Below are 18,091 nucleotides of genomic sequence, written 5' to 3'. Positions count from 1 at the left end.
AGTTTTATTCCCATGACTAGGTTTTTGGTGTTTTTTTTTTTTTTTACCTGAAGGAATTTATATTGCCAACCTTTTCCTTTTTTTTTTTTTTTTTTTCTGAAGAACTGCTGATGTTTAACATGATCTTCAGAATTCAGTTTTTCAAGAAGCAGGAATTTAGAACAGTACTGTTCCATAAATTATATGGAATAACTCTGGTTATCTGGTCTGACACCCTTCACTCAAGGCCAGCAAGTTAAAATATATTGAACCTCTGAGTTAGATCAGCTAGATCTGAGTTATTCAGTGTTGTCCAGTCAAGTTTTAAATACATCCAAGAAAGGAATTTCCACTACATTTTTGGGTCACACTTTCTAAAGTTTGATTAACTTTATGGTGAAAATTTTCATGACATCTAATTGGAATATCCTTTGTTGCAGTTTCAGTTGGGGTTTTGTCCCATTGCTGTACATGACTGAAAAGAAGACAGCTTTATATCTGTAATAATCACCTGTTAGATACCTGCAGACACTGATTAGATTCTTTTTGAGCTGTGTGTCTTCTGCATGCTGAACAAATCCAAACTCTGGTGTGTCTTCAAACTCTGTTGTGTCCTCAGTGTGTTGGTGGCTGACCACTAGACTTGCTGTGTTCTTCTGTTACTGCTGGGTGATTAATATGGCAGATTAAATTCAGCTTATGTATGTGTCTCATGAGGAGAAAGGTAATCCAAATGAGTGGTAAAAAAAAGGTGTCTGCACCTTCAGACATCATAAGCATTTGTAGGAAAATAAGGTAATGGATAGTTTTATAAACATATTTACTCAGAAGTAGCTGCAATACATAAAGAACAAAAAGATGGAGAAACAAGGCAGTATAATTAGAACAAAGAGACTGGGAAATAAAGAAACTTATTATTACATAAGTTATTGCATAATAAGCATGCAATTCTGGCTACCTGGTCTCAGAAACAGTGGGATGTACTCAATATAAAGGGGCAAAGTACATCTTCTGTACAAAGACAGACTGAATCAAAAAGTTGCTTCATTTTGGAGAAGAAATTAGTATAAACGGATCTGATTAGGGCACATAAAATCATGGGTTTCAAGAGGAACTTCAGCAGGGATGATTAATTCTTGTTTCTTATAGTGGAGGAATTAAATATGAGTAAGTTCAAAGCCAAGGGGAGTTATTTCTAATGTGGTGCTGGTGCCCTGAGCATGTTCTGTAACTGATTACAACAAAGGCAGGGAAGCCAAAATAATATTGATGGAACTGAATGTTCCTGTTGCGTTGTTAGATGCAGCACTCTGCTTAGGCGGTTCCTAAGCTGCTTGTTGCTGGATCTTGGAAGGATGTAGCAGGGAAAAGCATGCTAGCCCTTTATCCAGAGGTCTTTGTCTAAGTACTTTGTGGTGGTGAGAAACAGGATTCTGGGCTAAATCAATCTTTGATCTACATGGCTTTGCAATTATCTTGTTGTTTTAAAAATTAAATGCCATGTAAATGTGATTTAACAGGCAAGGAATTATTAATACTAGCTGGAGACACGCAAATTATTTCCATAAATAACTTTCAACAACCACTTTTGTTTCCTCCAGAACAGGATCTCTCAAATTTCCAAACTATTCTCATAACAAATCTTTTTATGGCAGTCAATCTTATGCTTTGCTGAAGAGAATATCTGTGTAAATGGCCATAATAGAAGTATGGATCTTTTACCCATTCCATATTTAAATTATGGAGTTTTTTGCTGTAAGAAGTTGTGGAAGCTGAAAATACACCAGTGTTCCAAGGAAGTTTGGCCGTTCATGGAGGAGAAATTGCCAGAATATTGAAAAATGCAGTGGAAAAAGAAGTAATGTCCAAATTTATGTATAAAGAAAAACAAATAATAATAGGCTTAAGAAGTCTCTCAGCTGTTAGTGGTTTGAGGCTGGGAGAGTACATACAGGCTTCCTTATGCTTGCATAAATTGTAACTAATAACTTAGTGAAAGCTAAATATTATTCAAGCTTATTGAGCTTTTAGAAGTTACTAAGTGCCTTTATTTTTCTTGCCCCACATTGCTTGTCTTCTAGACAGCAGCATTTTGTTCTCTTTCTCAACCAGAACAATCTCAAGGGAAAATATTAAAAAAAACCACCATCTTGAAGCTTGTTAAAGAATGAAGGGTGTTACTACTGTGTTGTGCCAAACACTTGTAAGGCACTTGAGGATAAAACTGCTAAGTTCCTTATTGTAATTCTTAGAAAAAAATGGTTTTAAACAAGAAGGTTTTGGACAAGTAGCCTTTATTTAAATTTGTGCATGATAAAGCATTCCAATAGAACATGATAATGATGTTTTCTTTTTTGTTGTCCTGTAAATCCTAGTGCTTGACTCTAAAAAAGTGAACTAAAATATTTAATAGCTTGGTTTATAATTTGGTAGATAAATATTCATTGTGTAATCTAACTGTGACAGTGGGAATAATTCTGAGAGTGCTCAGATATTAGATACTATATTTATAGTAAAGGCACTATTTAAAATAATAGTTATTTAATTTTTAAAGAGTCATGGTAGAACAGCAGCATAATTTTGGAGTACATAGTATAATTGCATTGCTGTAGACTTTTGAACAGAGAAAATAATTAAAGAAATATCAGAATATATCTTCAGATTTTCAGTGAACTGATCAGGAAAGAACACGTAGCTGTGACTTTCATGTTTGAATAATTCTAGTTATAGTGAAACTTTGGGGTTTTGTAATCCATTGTGTGTTTCACTGGCACAGAACAAACAGACTTTTCAGTACAGGTGCTCTCTGGTCTGATACTTTTATCTTAAGGATGACTACTTTTCCATCTTCTAGGGAAGCCTGGGAATTGTTAAATCCACAGAAAATTACATGTTTTGAGGAGTTAATTCTTAACTTTCAGTGCCTTAAGGAATATTTAAGTCCTTAAAGTAGAAATAGGTTTTCTTCTATAGCAATCAAAATGTTTTGTGTATGAATATGAATACAGTTATATGTAGCAATTAGGTGCTGTATTAGTATCTGAATTAGCAGCTCTGGAGTATGGCCAGCTTGTGCCAGGGAGGCAGCCAGTAGCCTGGAGGAGAAATACTTTAATTAATATGTAATAACTGCTCTAGAGAGCTCTCAGCATTCTGGCAAGCTGCACTTGTAATTTTTTGTATTACTTAGGACAGTTGTAATATCTGTTCGAAAAAGTGTGGAAGACAATTCAATGTACATTTTTCATACTGCATGAAAAAGTATAAGGGTGCTTGAAAACTTACTTAAATGAAGTGAGATCAAAAATTACTTGGATCTACTGAATATATTTAAAAGCCAAAAATTTCTTTATAGAATGAAGATATCACAGCAAGAATTATTTGCATTAGGGCATTTAAAGGTTTGCTCATGTACTGTTATGTTTATTTTTGGTGCAAGGTTTCTTCACAAAGGAAGATGGCAGTACATTTTTTTGATCTATGTATAGAGGTGAAGTTTAACTTCAGGAATATTCTTTTCAATAGATAATAAAGCTGTTCATACAAAACATGTCAACCACATCTCTAAACTACATTTCTGTAGATTAATGAGAGCAACTTACTAACCTGAAGCAGTAATTTGAAGGGCTCCAGTTTTCGTTAGGTAGATAAATGGTCTCCCACTTCTGCAGTGGGACTTATTCCCACATGAACATTCCATTCTGAAATGCTTCAGATAAGGCATCATCATTTATCTTAACTGTCTGTTGTGTTGAAAACCAGTGGAAACTTTCTCTTTTAGACTCTGCCCCGTCATTATTGTAATAAAAAAAGAGAATCAAGTGATGAAAAAGGCATAGTTTTTTCATGAGTGCCTGGAAGCACAAAGAGACAAAATCAATGTTAGTTTAATTTGAGCTGAATGTCTTCAGCCTTTTATATTCCAATGATTTTATTAGCTGTATAGGCCATAAAAATACACTGTAAACCTGGACTTCACTAAGAAGAATGGAAATAAAATCACAGCCTGTAGCTCTAAAGTAATTTAGTCAGTTACTTTATGCAAGCTACTTAAGCTCAGTTTTAGGTGCCCACTTTCTTTGTTGGTTTTGCCTCCATGAATGGGGGCCATGTGAGATTGAATTCTCCAAACCAGTTATCCCTGGTGGGCTTGTCTCCTGTCTGTTGCCTTTTAATCTTTTTGTACCTGGACAGGCAGGGTGACAGGTGGTTCAGCCCTTCCTTGTACCTTCATACCATGTGAAACTTGTGACGGATGCTTCTCAAGGCTTAGCTGCCTCTTGGCCTTGCAGAGGGGGACTCTGATTCCTAGTGCTGCCCTGCAAATCATGCAGAGGTGCTGAGGACTGTTCATGGTGGTGTAACCATTTATTTGGGAGGGTGATAGGCTGAAATGGACATTCTGTCCCCTGGTGTTTGCAGTTTCCTTTGAACAGTAAAACTGCAGGCTCACTCTGGGAAAGATAAGGATGAGAAGTCTTGTAGAAGTTGGACTTCTTAGAAGCTTTGTAACTGCCTGGTCTCCAGGCTGTGTGAGAACATCTCCCTTACTCCTGCCTACAAACTGTGGTTTGTGTAATGTCTTGTCCCATCAGTAGCCATTGGGGCTGTAATAGGCGACAGATCTCAGAGGAGTTGTGTCCTGCCACACCCAAGGTGCTCTTGAGCTTTCCCCTACTGCAGGGAACTAGACTTTTCATAAACTTGGTCTTTGCTGTTCAGGCAATGTCATGGGGTCTTTGTTCTTCCTAATCTCTTGTGCTGTCCCTTTGTACAGTTTGAGATTTTGCTGCAGAGGTGCAAGGCAGCAGGGCATCATATATGGGGTAGCCCTACACAGGAAATGGGCATAAAAGCACATCAGCCTTAGATTGTGCCTTGAAACTCTATTATTTTATCACATGATCAAAAAATCCCTGTGACACACATCCCTCCCTCCCTTCCCTAGACAGTTAGGCCATGGCTTGTTGAAAGCATTGTTTGACCTAAAATAAAGGTTTTGTTTCTTGTACTCGTTTCTGGTTATCTGTAGCTATCTACTCTCTTGTCTTTCATTTGCATTGTAAGTTCTTGGAAGAAACAAGTTTTTGCTTGTTGGTTTCTTTTTTTTGTCGTTAGTGCCTTGCACGATGAGGTCTCAGTCAATGTATAGGGCTCCCTGGCACTTCAGCAACTCATCTCCTAAGCCTTGGTAGTGGTAGATCTACTTGCAAATACACTTTATTTGGTCTTGTGGTTATAAGCTTTTCCAGATGATTTTTTTGGCTTCATCACTGAATCACAATTGTTTATCTAACTATGTCTTTAGGAAAGATATTCTAAACAAAATTCCAGCTACACAAATTTAAAACTCTTTCAGGTTGAAAGAGTTGTCCTGTTTTCTGTATAATTCAAAATGAAGATAAAATATTTTTTCCAATTCATTTTGAATTAGCAACTTTTTCCACTTATTGTTTAGACAATTTTTTCCCCCCCCTATTGGTGGGGACATTTCCAATATATACATGACTATATATATCAAACATATTAGTTGTAACTACTAGCTGTGCTAAAAAACCCCACTTGTGGCTGAAACTATAGTGGACTCACCTGAATCGAATCTGAATGATCTAATAAACCGAGTACAGTTTTCACAATGTCTATAAAGCTCAAGCAGTATCAAAAGTAGTGAAATTTTCCCATTATATATATGAAAGAGGTTTTAGTAACTCAAGTTTTTGTCTAAAGTAAAATCACATTCCTATTACAGTCTGAAAGCCTATTGATTACTCCTTATTGATGTTCAGTATGATCTACATCTAGTAATGAAGTTTAAAAATTATTACTCTTTTTTCAGCTAATGTACCTGTTTAAGGTCTAGCATGAAGTCAAGTGAAATGAATGAACTGATGTCAGAATGAATATGAATCCTCAAAGGTGTCTTTAATGACCTAGGCATCAGTTTGAATAATAGGTTAGTTACTAGAGAAATGTTTTTGTGCTTATAAGAAAAAAAAAAAAAAAGTAGGAGTAATAGCTACAAAAAAGCTAATTGCATGCTTTGAGCTGATAAAATCTAAATTAGTTGATTATATAAATTGTTAGGGTTTTTTTTACCATGTTAGGTAAATAAATTTCAAGATGTAGTTAAATGTTTTTAAAATAGTTACCCAATTGCTACCCAACTTTCGTTCAGCAACATAAAACCCTAGGTGAAAACAAGTATTAACTGAAAGCTGAAATCACTTTGTCTTCTAAACTGTTGTCTTTTCTTTTCTATTTTGCAGCATGGGTGAGCTCTCTTTCCATGGGAATGGTCTTCTTCTGCTCCCCAATAGTCAGCATATTCACAGACCTGTTTGGCTGTCGGAAAGTAGCTGTTATTGGAGCTGCAGTAGGGCTTGTTGGACTCCTTTCAAGTTCTTTTGTTAGGTAAAAAACTGAAATTCATAATTTTTAATGTATTTTATAAATTTTTTAGTGTTGTAATATTGATCTAATCAGTAGAAGGGTTAAACAGTGCTACCTTAAATTATCTTTAGAAAACTTGTGGTTTTTGTGTTTGGTTTTGTCTTTCAAACTATGACTTGTAAACTTTCAACTTAATAAGTTTTAAAATACTTTTGTTTATAAATAAAAACAAGAGTACCTATTTAACAGGAACTACTATTTATAAATATATCAACAGCAAGACTAGTGCTATAAGATCAACAGCATTTTCCAGGATAAACTTTATATATTTGCTTGATGTACATTGTGTTGTAACAGGTACATAAACATTGTTGTTGTCTTCCCTTCCAGGCCTGTCCCCTTAATTTTCTTTTGAAAGTTTTAATGGTGATAAAAACACAGTAGAGCCTCCAGGAAGCTGTTAAAATTCTAGTGAAATTTGATGTTTTCTTCTGTTCTTACTGGTCCAATTGCCAAATATGGAGATAGAGAAAACCTTGGTGCATTGACTATACTTAAGACTTATTAATTTTAGAATTTTTTTCTTCTAGTTTACAATTAATTTATGTGTTTCTTTTCGTTTTTTTTCATTTGCATGTAACTTTTGCAGAGTAAATCTTAAGGAATTAAAGAGTGACTCATTTGTTGCATGTACCCTGTAGAAGATGAGGAAACAGGAAATTTACTTAGTTTAGTCACTGTCAGAAATTTGTTAGTGAAGGTAGAGTGTAAAAAGTAGTGGGGAAATAATCCAGTTACTGCTAATTTTCAGAGACCTTTTTTGTTCCCACCCTTAGCAGAATAAGTATAGGAACAATCAAGCTACATTCAGAAGAGCTTTCCACTTAGGTGCAAATGTATTGATGCAGGCAAAAAACTTGTCAATGTCTTTTCTGTGCTCGTACTCTGAATCAGATGGATGTGAGCTGCTGTGATCTGAATGGTTAATCCTGGTGCAAATATTTGGCTTAATTAATTTTATTAAACAAAAAAATTAGAAGATGTGTCTTGGAAAAGTCTTTCTTCCTCCTTTCTACCTAGTAGTATGTTGAGTGATGAATACCAAACCACCCTTGTCATTAGATAAAGATCATTCTTGGGTTTGTCTGATACCCAGTGGAACAAGGGCACAGAAGAGACACGCAAGAGCAAGTTGTTTTGTAAAGGCTTTAAAAATATTTCAGCTTAACTGAACTTTGAAGAGCACTTTGAGAGGTGAATTCTTGTAAGAGTACATGCCAGGTTGATGTGCATACTTGGTGTTTCATTATGTTACTGACACTAAAATGATTTATGCCTGTGATGTTATCAGTTCATTAAAGGAGCATAGTTCAGATACAAAAGCCAGTGTTCTGGAAGTAAAATACTGTAAAGCAGGCAAATGTCATATGATCTACTGCTTTTGCATTGCTCCAATTTCTTAATATAAATTTTGTCTTAGGAAATTAAGATGTGTTTATAATGCAGGATGATATTTTAATATGCATGTTGTGCTGCAGACTCTTTGAGTGAATTTACATATGGAAGCAAAAGTTCACTGTCTTCACTGCATGATGTTACTCCTCTCATTTTGTTACTTCTGGTTTTATTTTCCTGATTATTTTCCATTAATAAAGGTAATAAGTGTTTCCCCTTTTGTTGTTTCTGCTGGCTTATGTTGTGTATCATCAGTTTCAGAAATTGATAGCTTAATATAGAAGGTGACAATATTATGTTACACAAATAATTATTTTTCGCTACAATATTTATATATATAAATACCTAATATAAATAAATATATAGGTATTTCTATATATAAATATCTATAAATATTTATATATATAAATACCAGTACCTGGAGTCAGACCTTGATTAGTCAATTACTATTTCCTAAGAAGTTCATGCATAGGGAGCTTGTGGTATCTTATTTTTTTACAGAGGGGTGCTGGCAGGTTGCATCCTGTCACAAAAAGCACTATGTAAAGCACTCATGCTCATTTAAAAAAAGTTAAAGAGTTAAAAAGATTAACTGTTTTCTAGAAGTGCTTTAAATGCAGGTGTTAACTGATAAAACAAGAGGTGAGGGTTCATTGTAAACATAACATTAAAAAAATTATATAAACTCTCATGTGCTACCTCAGAAAACTCATAAAAATTTCTTGCACCCTGCCTCCATCTAAATGTTAAAAAATGTTTTCTTTCACTAACTAGTACTACAGCACTAATTTAATTAATTATACTGCTGCTGTTACTTCCTACTTTTAACATTTCTTGCACAAGAACTTTTTATTCATGTCACATGTTTGTGATCAATTAAAATGGCTCTGCTTTGTTTCAGTTGTAGAGTAAATGGTAATAATAGTGAACTTTATAATGAAGATCCACCTTCCTATGAGATGAAATGTTTCATTTCTTATTAACATTTTTCTTTAGTTCTTTCTTAGCATATTCAATATATGTGCCAAACCACTGAATTTAAAGTATTTATTCAAAAGGAGACTATTTGTCTAAAAAATTAATACCTAAAGAGTCTATAATTTATTAATATATTACATTACAAAATTTTGTCAGTATTTATATATTTTATTTTTCATTATTAATGATGTTTGCCACATTTGTTACTTTATTTTCATGACAAATTGTTTACTTGATTTCTATGGGTTCATGAGGAGAGTTCAGTATGACATTTGACCTGCTAGCAAAGTGAAGAAATGTGTAAATCAAAACAGTACAATTTTCTTTGGGAAAAAAAAAATCCAAAAACCCAGCAATGGTTGAACTTACATTTGGCTAATGTGCCTTGACAGTGATTTTTAAAACTTTTTTTAGCTACACTATTTGATGTAATTAGAATTGAATTTAATTTTTATTTTTTTACCTGTTCAGTAAATTCTGTGAAATTTTTCAGTGGAAGGAGATAGAGTAGTTGGTGAATTAAGCTGATACAGTGCTATTCAACTATAAGTATATACAAACTCTTATTTACAGTAGTGAGTTGTGTTGATTGATTGAGAAGCTGTTTTGTTGTCACTTCCAGGTGCATGAGCATCCACTGCCTTACCAAACACTGATTTGTTCTTTTCTTTTGGTACAGCACCATTGAACCTCTGTATTTCACCTACGGGATCGTGTTTGCCTGTGGCTGCTCCTTTGCCTACCAGCCCTCCCTGGTCATCCTCGGGCACTACTTCAAGAAGCGCCTGGGCCTGGTGAATGGCATTGTCACCGCGGGCAGCAGCCTGTTCACAGTGTCACTGCCCTTCCTCCTCAGGGTCCTCCTCGACTCTGTCGACCTCTTCAACACCTTGAGGGTCCTCTGCATCCTTATGTTTGTGCTCTTCCTGGCTGGATTTACGTACAAACCTCTTGTTCCCAACACCAAAGACAAGGAGGGAGGAAAGAAGGGAAAATTCAAATTACCTCCTGCGAAAAAGATTTGCAATTTCTCCGTTTTCAAAGTTCTCAGCTACCGGATCTGGGCATTAGGGATTCCTGCTGCACTTTTTGGATACTTTGTGCCTTATGTTCACTTGGTAAGTGCACATTTCTTCCTGGGTGTGATGTGTTTGAAACTATACATACTTGCCTTTGTGTTATTGCTAAAGAAAGCAATTGGTGATTGGAAGCCAGGTTTAAACTGCGGGTTGTGTTGGGGAGAAACACAAAATTAATTTGGATGTTGTCTTATTAAAAGAGTGCTTTAATCAGAAGTATTAGTTAAGCCAGATAAAATCTTTATTCTTTGGTCTCAATGCAAGGTTTAAAATACTTTAACAATGAAAAGAGAGATTTGAAAAATATTCTATACTATTCCAAAGAGAATTCTTTATTTTGGTACTCAGCTGCATACATGGCCAATGACACTTGTGTGTTTTAGATGCAGTGTGAAAGGAGTAAAACATTCCAGAAGTGTAATTTTTGTCCCTTGTATGGAGGTTTGTTAAAGTGTCAATTTTCAGGCTCCGTTGTATTCACCATGTTTCAGGTTTATTAAAAGCAAAATACATGGATTTTTCTGTCTCTCAAAATTCAGCCTTTTAGTTTACTACATTGTATAGCATTCATGTAACTGCTGCTCTTACCCTGTCCCACAGCTGCCAGGTGAGCTGTGTTTTATTGCTGTCTTCAGCAGCTGAAGGAGCTTTGGCTTCTGGTGACGGGGAAGATGTCAATTAGCCATCTCCTGTACATGTACTAGAGTTATTTCCCTAGCAGAGTTTTGTTGTTTTTTTTTTTTTTTTTTTTTCTGTAGTACACTCCTAAACTAAGAAATTCAGGTGCAACTGGGAGATGCATGCATTTGTATCAGGATGGCTGACACACATTGCACTGCTTAAATGGTGAATTGATCCTGGACACCTTGCTGGTGGTGTTCTCTTGACTGAAGTGGTGTGAACCAAAGGGCTTCAAAGGGAAAGGTGGGGAAAAGCCCACAGTCTCCATTGAGATGCTGCTTTGAGACCATTACACATCCTCATATTAAGAGTATTTGATGGAGCATGGGCTAGTAGAACTCAGTATGAAAACACAAGGGTCATTTTAATACTCATTATTCACCCATGATAGAACAGTGAGATTAATGAAAATAAATATCTTCATTTCTGTTGAAAAATCTTCAATGCCTTAAAAGCTATTTTTTTATTCAATATAACAAATGGCTGTCACTGCAATGGATTAGATTACTGACTCTACATCAGATATTTATTTTTAAAAGTATCTTATGGTGGGGGGCAAGTGTGTTTTTGAGCAGTTATAAACTGACTTCTATTAATGCTTACTTCTTGTAACTTAGTTTTTAATCACGTAGATCTTATTGTATAACACTTCGAATTAGCCTTTTTCAAAGAACTGTACAATCCAGATGACATCTTATGCTATTTCCCCATAAGCTTTGTAGAGATGCTTTAAAATAAAACCAACTTCAGAGGAGTAGGAGTCAGGTGTTCTAGAGTAAGCTATTGGGTAGGTCATAAATCATTGTTAACCCTTGCAGAGAACTGAAGAATAAGGCTATACAAGCAGGCAAAAAGAACTTCTAAAATATATTTATTGAACAAAAAGCTTGTGATTTTTTTTAGAAGATGCTTGTGTTACTGCTTCCTGTTTATAATTCAGACTAAAGCAGCTGGTTGGCTTGTAGAGAACAAAGCCCCTTATATTATACCATACAATATAATATTATGATAATATAGTTTTCTTTTTTATCGGGTCCTTTCCCCCCATCAGACTGGAACATGAAATAAATCAGATTGGCTTCTGAAATAAATCTCTAGTATAGGAAAACAATTTGATTGAGGCTGTTTCTAATATAGTGTTTGATAACACTGTAAAACTTATTTCAGTGTAATGTTAGAATCTAATATTTTAAGGATTACCTCAAAATTATATGAAGATACTCTTTTTGCTCAGAGTTTCAGAGAAACCATGATGCTTACATGTTTATATAACATAAAATCTTCAATGGGAGACAGACACAAACTTTGTATGTGCCCTTTGAGAGGGGAATCTTCAGCTCTCAGTAAAACTTAGACTGAATAATTCTTGTCAGAACCCCTCCCTGAAACCCACAAGTTTTTATTTTAATTTATGTGTATCTAAATACTTGATTATCCTTAAAATCCCTGAGGATCTGAAAAAAATCAGTGTTTATGAAGGCAAAGTATGGATTGTGCCCTTCAACACAGATACTTCAGCTCAAGTAGATAGCTCTGGATTTTTTCATCATAGTTTTGTCTGCTTTTGATAAAAAAGCCACACTTTGTGTACTTCCAGAAGTAAAAAGAAGTATGTACTTACAAGTAAGTCAAAGGCTATAAGAAAAAAAATAGTTTTTCACTGGCACATCTATCCAACCTGAGACTACTTTCTTCATCTTTTGAAAATGAAAGTTACTATTGTTTCATTGTTTATTTTTAAAAATGTGGTAACTGGAAGAGGGATATGATCTCTAGATAAGTGACAGCTTTTGTTATGGTAAAATTCTTGAATTTTTCCCAGTGTTAGGGGTGTCTGACAGCAGCCAGACTGCTAGACTTGTAACACTGGTTAAAAGTGCCCTAAGAAAAAAATACAGTGAATGTCATAGCCTCTGACCTGGTACCTGTACTCACCAAGTTCCATTTTTCCCACCTGGAAAGACAGCTTCTGCCAGAATGGCTGTTTGACCATGTGATGAAACCCAGGTGGCACAGACCCTGCAGGTTGGGGTCCCTGTGTGTCACTGCTTTGCCCCTGGTGGCGGCTGGAATCACTGTCTGCCAGCCTAGCACTGCTTAGGAGATCCTGAGGTCCCAGCCAGGCTCTCTGTGTGCTTCTGTGCCCTTCCCAGTCTCTGTTCATCCCTCTTGCATTTCCTGAAGCCTGTTGGAAAGGAGAATACGTGCTGTGACTCCTGTAGTGAAAGAGAAGTAAAAACTTTGAAGTAACAGAATTAGGGCTTTGAAGTAACAGAATTAGCCAAGTCTTTGCAATTTAACTCTCTGCACCATGTTTGCTGTGTGGAATAAAAGCTGTTAAAACTGAAGAAACAACCTGCTCATTAAGCAGGCTCTAATTTAAAATTAAATGCACTAACAAATTGATTATATGGCATGCTAGATAGGAGCTGGTAACTCTTGCCAGCTCCTTGGCATGAATCCTGACTGGTAGGTATTAGGCATCAGATTCCTTTTGGCTCTTGCAGGGGAGAACCAAAAGGGAGAGCTTTTCTTATCCCTATTTAATTGGTGTCAAATTCCATTAATAGGTGTTCCATTACATGTAACTTGGGAATTGGGTTGAGATGAAGACTATAAATAAGTTTTGACTTAAGTTTATTATATACTTTCAGCATTAATTGAGATTGTTGAAGAACAAACCAATAAATCATAAGATTACCAAATCAAATGGTTGTTATTCCTCTCAATTTTAAAATCAGTCCAAACTAGTGACTGAGATTTTCTTGCTTTGGTGCCTCTCTAAAAGAGGCAGACAGACAAGTAAAATCCTTGCTTAGTCTATTATGGTTTAAATTGTGAATTCATAGCAGCAATCTGTAGAATCAGTGGAAAATGCTCTTTTCAAGTGTTTTTACTAAAGACTGTATCACAAGGAAATGAAGTATATCTGGAAGAAAGTATACCTAGTCTCTGTGCCACTTGTCCTGTGCTTGTTTTGATAATAAATAGAGAACTTCTGTTTTTCAGCAGTCTGATGTTAAGGGCTTGTTGTTGTTCTCTTACCCTTAAAAAATATTTACTCAATCAGTATCATGCATCCTTAATTCTTAGGAGCTTGTTAGGTAATTTCTGTTAAAATTTGATACAAGGTCACATGCTCAGTAGCTTACAAGATGTGGTTGCCTTTTGTGCTTTATTTAGCAGGGTGAAAAGAAATACTGCTTAAAGTGGATGTTGTCACTGCCTGGTCTTCTCTAAGCAGTGACTGAGGTCATTATCAGGTTTCAGTATGAATTTAGGAAAATATTAATTATGACACACTTACAAAAAGGGATCCAATATTGTGTAATTTTGATGTAGCAATATTCAGCCACTGTGAGGAATACTGCTAGGACTGATAATACCATCTTAATGCTTTGAGTGTTTCAGTCCTGTAGTAATTTGTCTTGGAGTGTTTACAAGTATGGTTTGATTTAGCAGTTACTTTTATTAAATGCCTCTTGCTAATAAGTCCTGCCTTATTTATAGTATTTGATACCTTGCAGGATGAAAAACTGACTTTAACAACCAAGTAGTTGAAAAAAAAAAGTGCACATATTTATTATGTGTTCTACTTTTAAAAAAAGCATCTGGATAGTAGATAATGCAATGAAAATGTGTCTTGATAAAGTTTACCTTTTTAAGTTTAAATATTTGTTATGAAGAAAATACTCCTAAAGAATTACTAGATATGTTTGAAAATAAGGTTTGTGGTTTAAATACGGCTGCAGGCTTGTATACAAAGATATTCATTAATTGATATGCAGTGTGAAAGTTCCCGTGACAGTGACTGTCTTTTTAAAACTTCAGAGTAGCTCAGGAAAAGATTTCAGTATTTCTCACCTTGCTTTGCTGCCTGTTTCTTAATTTACCGTGTAGATCTGGCTTTTCCTTTTGATGCTTATCCATGCTCATATTCCACAATGGGTGCATGCATATGTAGACATTTCTGGTTAGCAGTAGCTATGTGGAGTACATGTGTTCTCTGTCTGTTTGCTTCATGTTTAAGAGATGAAAAAATGGTTTGTGTCTGACCATTTTTTCTAACAACTTTCTTAGGAGACTCTGTCTTGGTAGGCAAATAAGTACTGGATTTAATGTCCTCCATAGATGGATGCTGAAGATTCATTGCCTCTCTGAAATCTGCATATGCCAGGAATAGGCTCATCTAGACCTCTAGAGAACAGGGAAGTGAGATTGCAGACCTAATGCTCAGGGGGGAAAAAGGTAGATACTTCTGCTGAGAAACAAAGCATCACCTTGGACTCTGCTCTAAGATTCTTGGAAAAGAAAATACATCTCAGAAATGAAAAGTAAAGATGCTTCCAAGCAATTTTATTCATGGGAGAGTCATGAAGCTGGTTAGAGTACGTTAGTCAAAAGGACTTTTTCATGCATATAAACAAACTCATTTTCTTGGCTGCATCACAAAATCAGGCAACTTGGATAAATATTAATCTGTCCTCTGGGTGGCTGTGTCTGTCTCCAGATCTTGTGTTTGTCACTTTGAAGTTGCTGAGTCTAGTGCTATGGCCACAGTGTCTGTCCTTGGACAAAAAGACAGTGCTCTCTGCTGGTCTATGTTTCCTATCTTTTGCTGGAGCATTCATTTTGTTCCTGCTCTTTAGATAAGAAAAGTAGTCTTTTCACTTTAGAAACATAATTAACAGGAGGACTTGCTGATATGGATTAGAGCTGATGCAGACTTGTTTTGCCAGATTTGATTCCTCCCCCCCCCCTTCTGATCTATAGTGTAAGTTCTGTGTCTTTTGTGTGATTTATCTGTTCTACATCTACCTTATCAGCTTGGAGTATGTTTTTAAATCGAGCCTTGAGGATGACTTGGCCTTCAGCTCTGTTCTTTATGAGCCACCTATTTTGGATAAATGGTGGCCCATGTCTCATTCTCTATCAGTGATGTGCCTTGTTTTTGTTAATAAGAGATCAGATTCCGCTGTGCAAATTCAGTGTGTTTGAACCTTTGCTCCCTAAAATATGTGCCAATAAAAACTGTTGTCTTGTGCAATCAGCTTGGAGAAATGAAGAGCCAAGTTCTTGTGAGATCCTCTGTAGTTACAGCTTTCATAGGAACTTGTCTGAAAATCTTGCTCTGTAATTTGCAAGCTGTATTTACTTTCATATACTCTGGAAGTTTCTAAAACTTATTCAGTACAACACATTCTATCTATTCTGCCTGTTAAGAAAAATGGACATTTTCCACTTGTAAACTGCTCCCTCCCCAGGCAAAAGCTTTGGGTTGTTAGGAAGAATTATACTGGAAAAATATAAAGGGAGTATAGAAACCACCTAAGACTCTTCAGGTAGTTCTGAGCTGCTGTGTTGGGATGAGGTATGATAGTCAGGATGAATCTCAATGCTGTATTTGATGTCCTGCCCAGCAAGACCCTAATCATCATCCATAACATTTCTTACAAATATTTCTGTAACTCTTCAAGCCTCCCCTAAGGGGAGAACACACTGATGTTGTGTTCCCTGAATGTTGTTAGCTATGATATCTCTAAATTACATCTCCTCACTTGAGAAATGAGTGTTTTAGCTTCTGCCCTTGTCCACAGACAGTGGCAGTGGCTCTGTGTCCTCTGCTGTGGGAGACTTGCCAAAGGAGTCACAGTAGAAAGGATTTACCTTGCAGTATGTGAAGCTGTTCAAGTTTTGTATTGTGTGTAAAGTCCTGATCCTACACCTCTCTCCTCCCTTTAATTCTTATGCCCCTGGGTTCCACAGTGGAGACAAATGGAAGCACAGAAATAAATGTTTTCCTCTATGTTTGAGGGCAGAGCATGTTGAAGAGTCAGGTGTATACTCTAAGGACTCTAGTAACCAAAAATCTCTAAACTTTCATGTACAAAGTCTGCATGTCCACAGTAAACTGCATACACATAACACATCTTGTAAGGCAGTAACACATCAGTTCTTGTAAGGTAAGTACTGTCTGTTTTTTGAACCACCTGTATTATGTTATAAATTTGCTACTTTTAGAATGTTGTGTAAAATAATGCTGAATATCCAATGGGTGTGTCTGGATTTTTTTTATTCAAACTGGAAAAAAACAGCCTCCATCACTCCATTCACTTGCTTTTATGGGCTGCTGTTCAAGAAACCTCTATTTCTTCAGATCTCCTACATCAGTCATTTGTCTGAAGTCTACCACATCTTTTCTTTCCCAGAATCTGCTGTTAGTCTTGTAATGGTAGGAAAGTTATCTTTTAAATTATGTCCAGTACTAACCATAACTGTGTTGAACAGATTTCTCTATATGTAGATATTCTAAAAAAGCTAAAACTAGGTATAGCTGCCAGTTTTAGCACTATTACCTTTCTCATCCACTTAATCTATCGTATTTCTTTCTCCAATGGAAGACTAACAAGACACTGGTTTTGTAAAGGTCTGATGTAATTATTAAGCAGATGTCTCTGAGACCCAAAATCTTCAGTGGCTCCCTGTGCTTTACTTGCTTTTCTAATCTTTGCATTTATCTCCCTTCAGATCTCAACATCTGCTGCAGTTTGACTGCCCAGGTTAGTGAAATTGTCCCCCTTTATCCCACTTCTATTTTCCCATTTCTGTCATTATTCTGTGTACCCATTTCTTTTCCAATATTTCTTAATGTTGACCTGGAAGCATTTATTCTTGGTTAGATCATCCACTTTGGACATTGGGGGTGATGGTGGGAAACGAAACAAATTATTTCCTACTTTATATTTGTAATTGTTATTGAAAGCATATTTTAGATATGTTTGTCAAATAAGTACTGAAGACAAATAATATTTGAAAATATACAGAAAGAACAGAAACAAACAAGAATAAACCAAAGCTTTTCTGGGCTATATTTTAGAATTAAAAGTAAATGAAATTTAAAAAAAAGGCAGCAGGTATGCTCAGGTGCAAACTATGTGATGACCCTGAAGACAAAGGAGTCTTCCTGAGGTCTGTGCAATACTGGCAGGTTGAAAGGTCTGAGTTTCATTGTGATTTCCTTTGTATCTGTCTCTAACAGCACACTACTTCATGTACTCTGGTGTAGTACAAATTATTCTGCTAGCAGATGGAGTGTATAATTCAAAGTCAGAGTAAATTCAGAGTGTTATATATTTTTTTTTAATGCTATTTCAATGGCAAACTCAAAATCTTAACTTTGGACTCTTGAAGCATCTTGACTTGAACTGACCTCTTGAAGCTCTTGAGCTATTTTCCAGGTTCTTTTCTGATTATTGGGTTAATTTTTTCATTACTACTGAGTGGAATATTTTCTTGTAAAGGGGAAAGTGGTTTTGGATTGCTCTAGGAAGGGGGAAAAAAAAAAGAGAACATAAATGTCTGTATCCTGAGTACGGACTGTATCTCTGTATAAGGACGAGAGACTATCATTGTCATCTTTTCCTTAGGACTTAAATGAAAATTGGACTACTTGATTCAATTTTGATTCAAGGCCCCGATCCAGTAGATACTTGGTAGTATATTTAGGACTGTCTTGAAGAATTGAGACA

At 35.8% G+C, this 18,091-nt stretch overlaps 1 protein-coding gene across 1 annotated transcript in view; it reads left to right on the top strand.

Annotated features, from left to right (window-relative positions):
* Positions 1–18,091, top strand: part of SLC16A10 (solute carrier family 16 member 10) — a 66,159-nt gene that overhangs the window by 33,421 nt on the left and 14,647 nt on the right. The window contains exons 2-3 of the mRNA XM_059467807.1: positions 6,246–6,390; positions 9,482–9,920. Of these exons, the coding sequence (XP_059323790.1) occupies positions 6,246–6,390; positions 9,482–9,920 (584 nt within the window). The remainder of the gene's footprint in view (positions 1–6,245; positions 6,391–9,481; positions 9,921–18,091) is intronic.

This window comes from Ammospiza nelsoni, chromosome 3 (assembly GCF_027579445.1).
Source record: "Ammospiza nelsoni isolate bAmmNel1 chromosome 3, bAmmNel1.pri, whole genome shotgun sequence".
Classification (NCBI taxonomy): Eukaryota; Metazoa; Chordata; class Aves; order Passeriformes; family Passerellidae; genus Ammospiza; species Ammospiza nelsoni.
The sequence above is the reverse complement of the archived record's forward strand: the minus strand, read 5'-3'. Positions and strand labels throughout refer to the sequence as shown.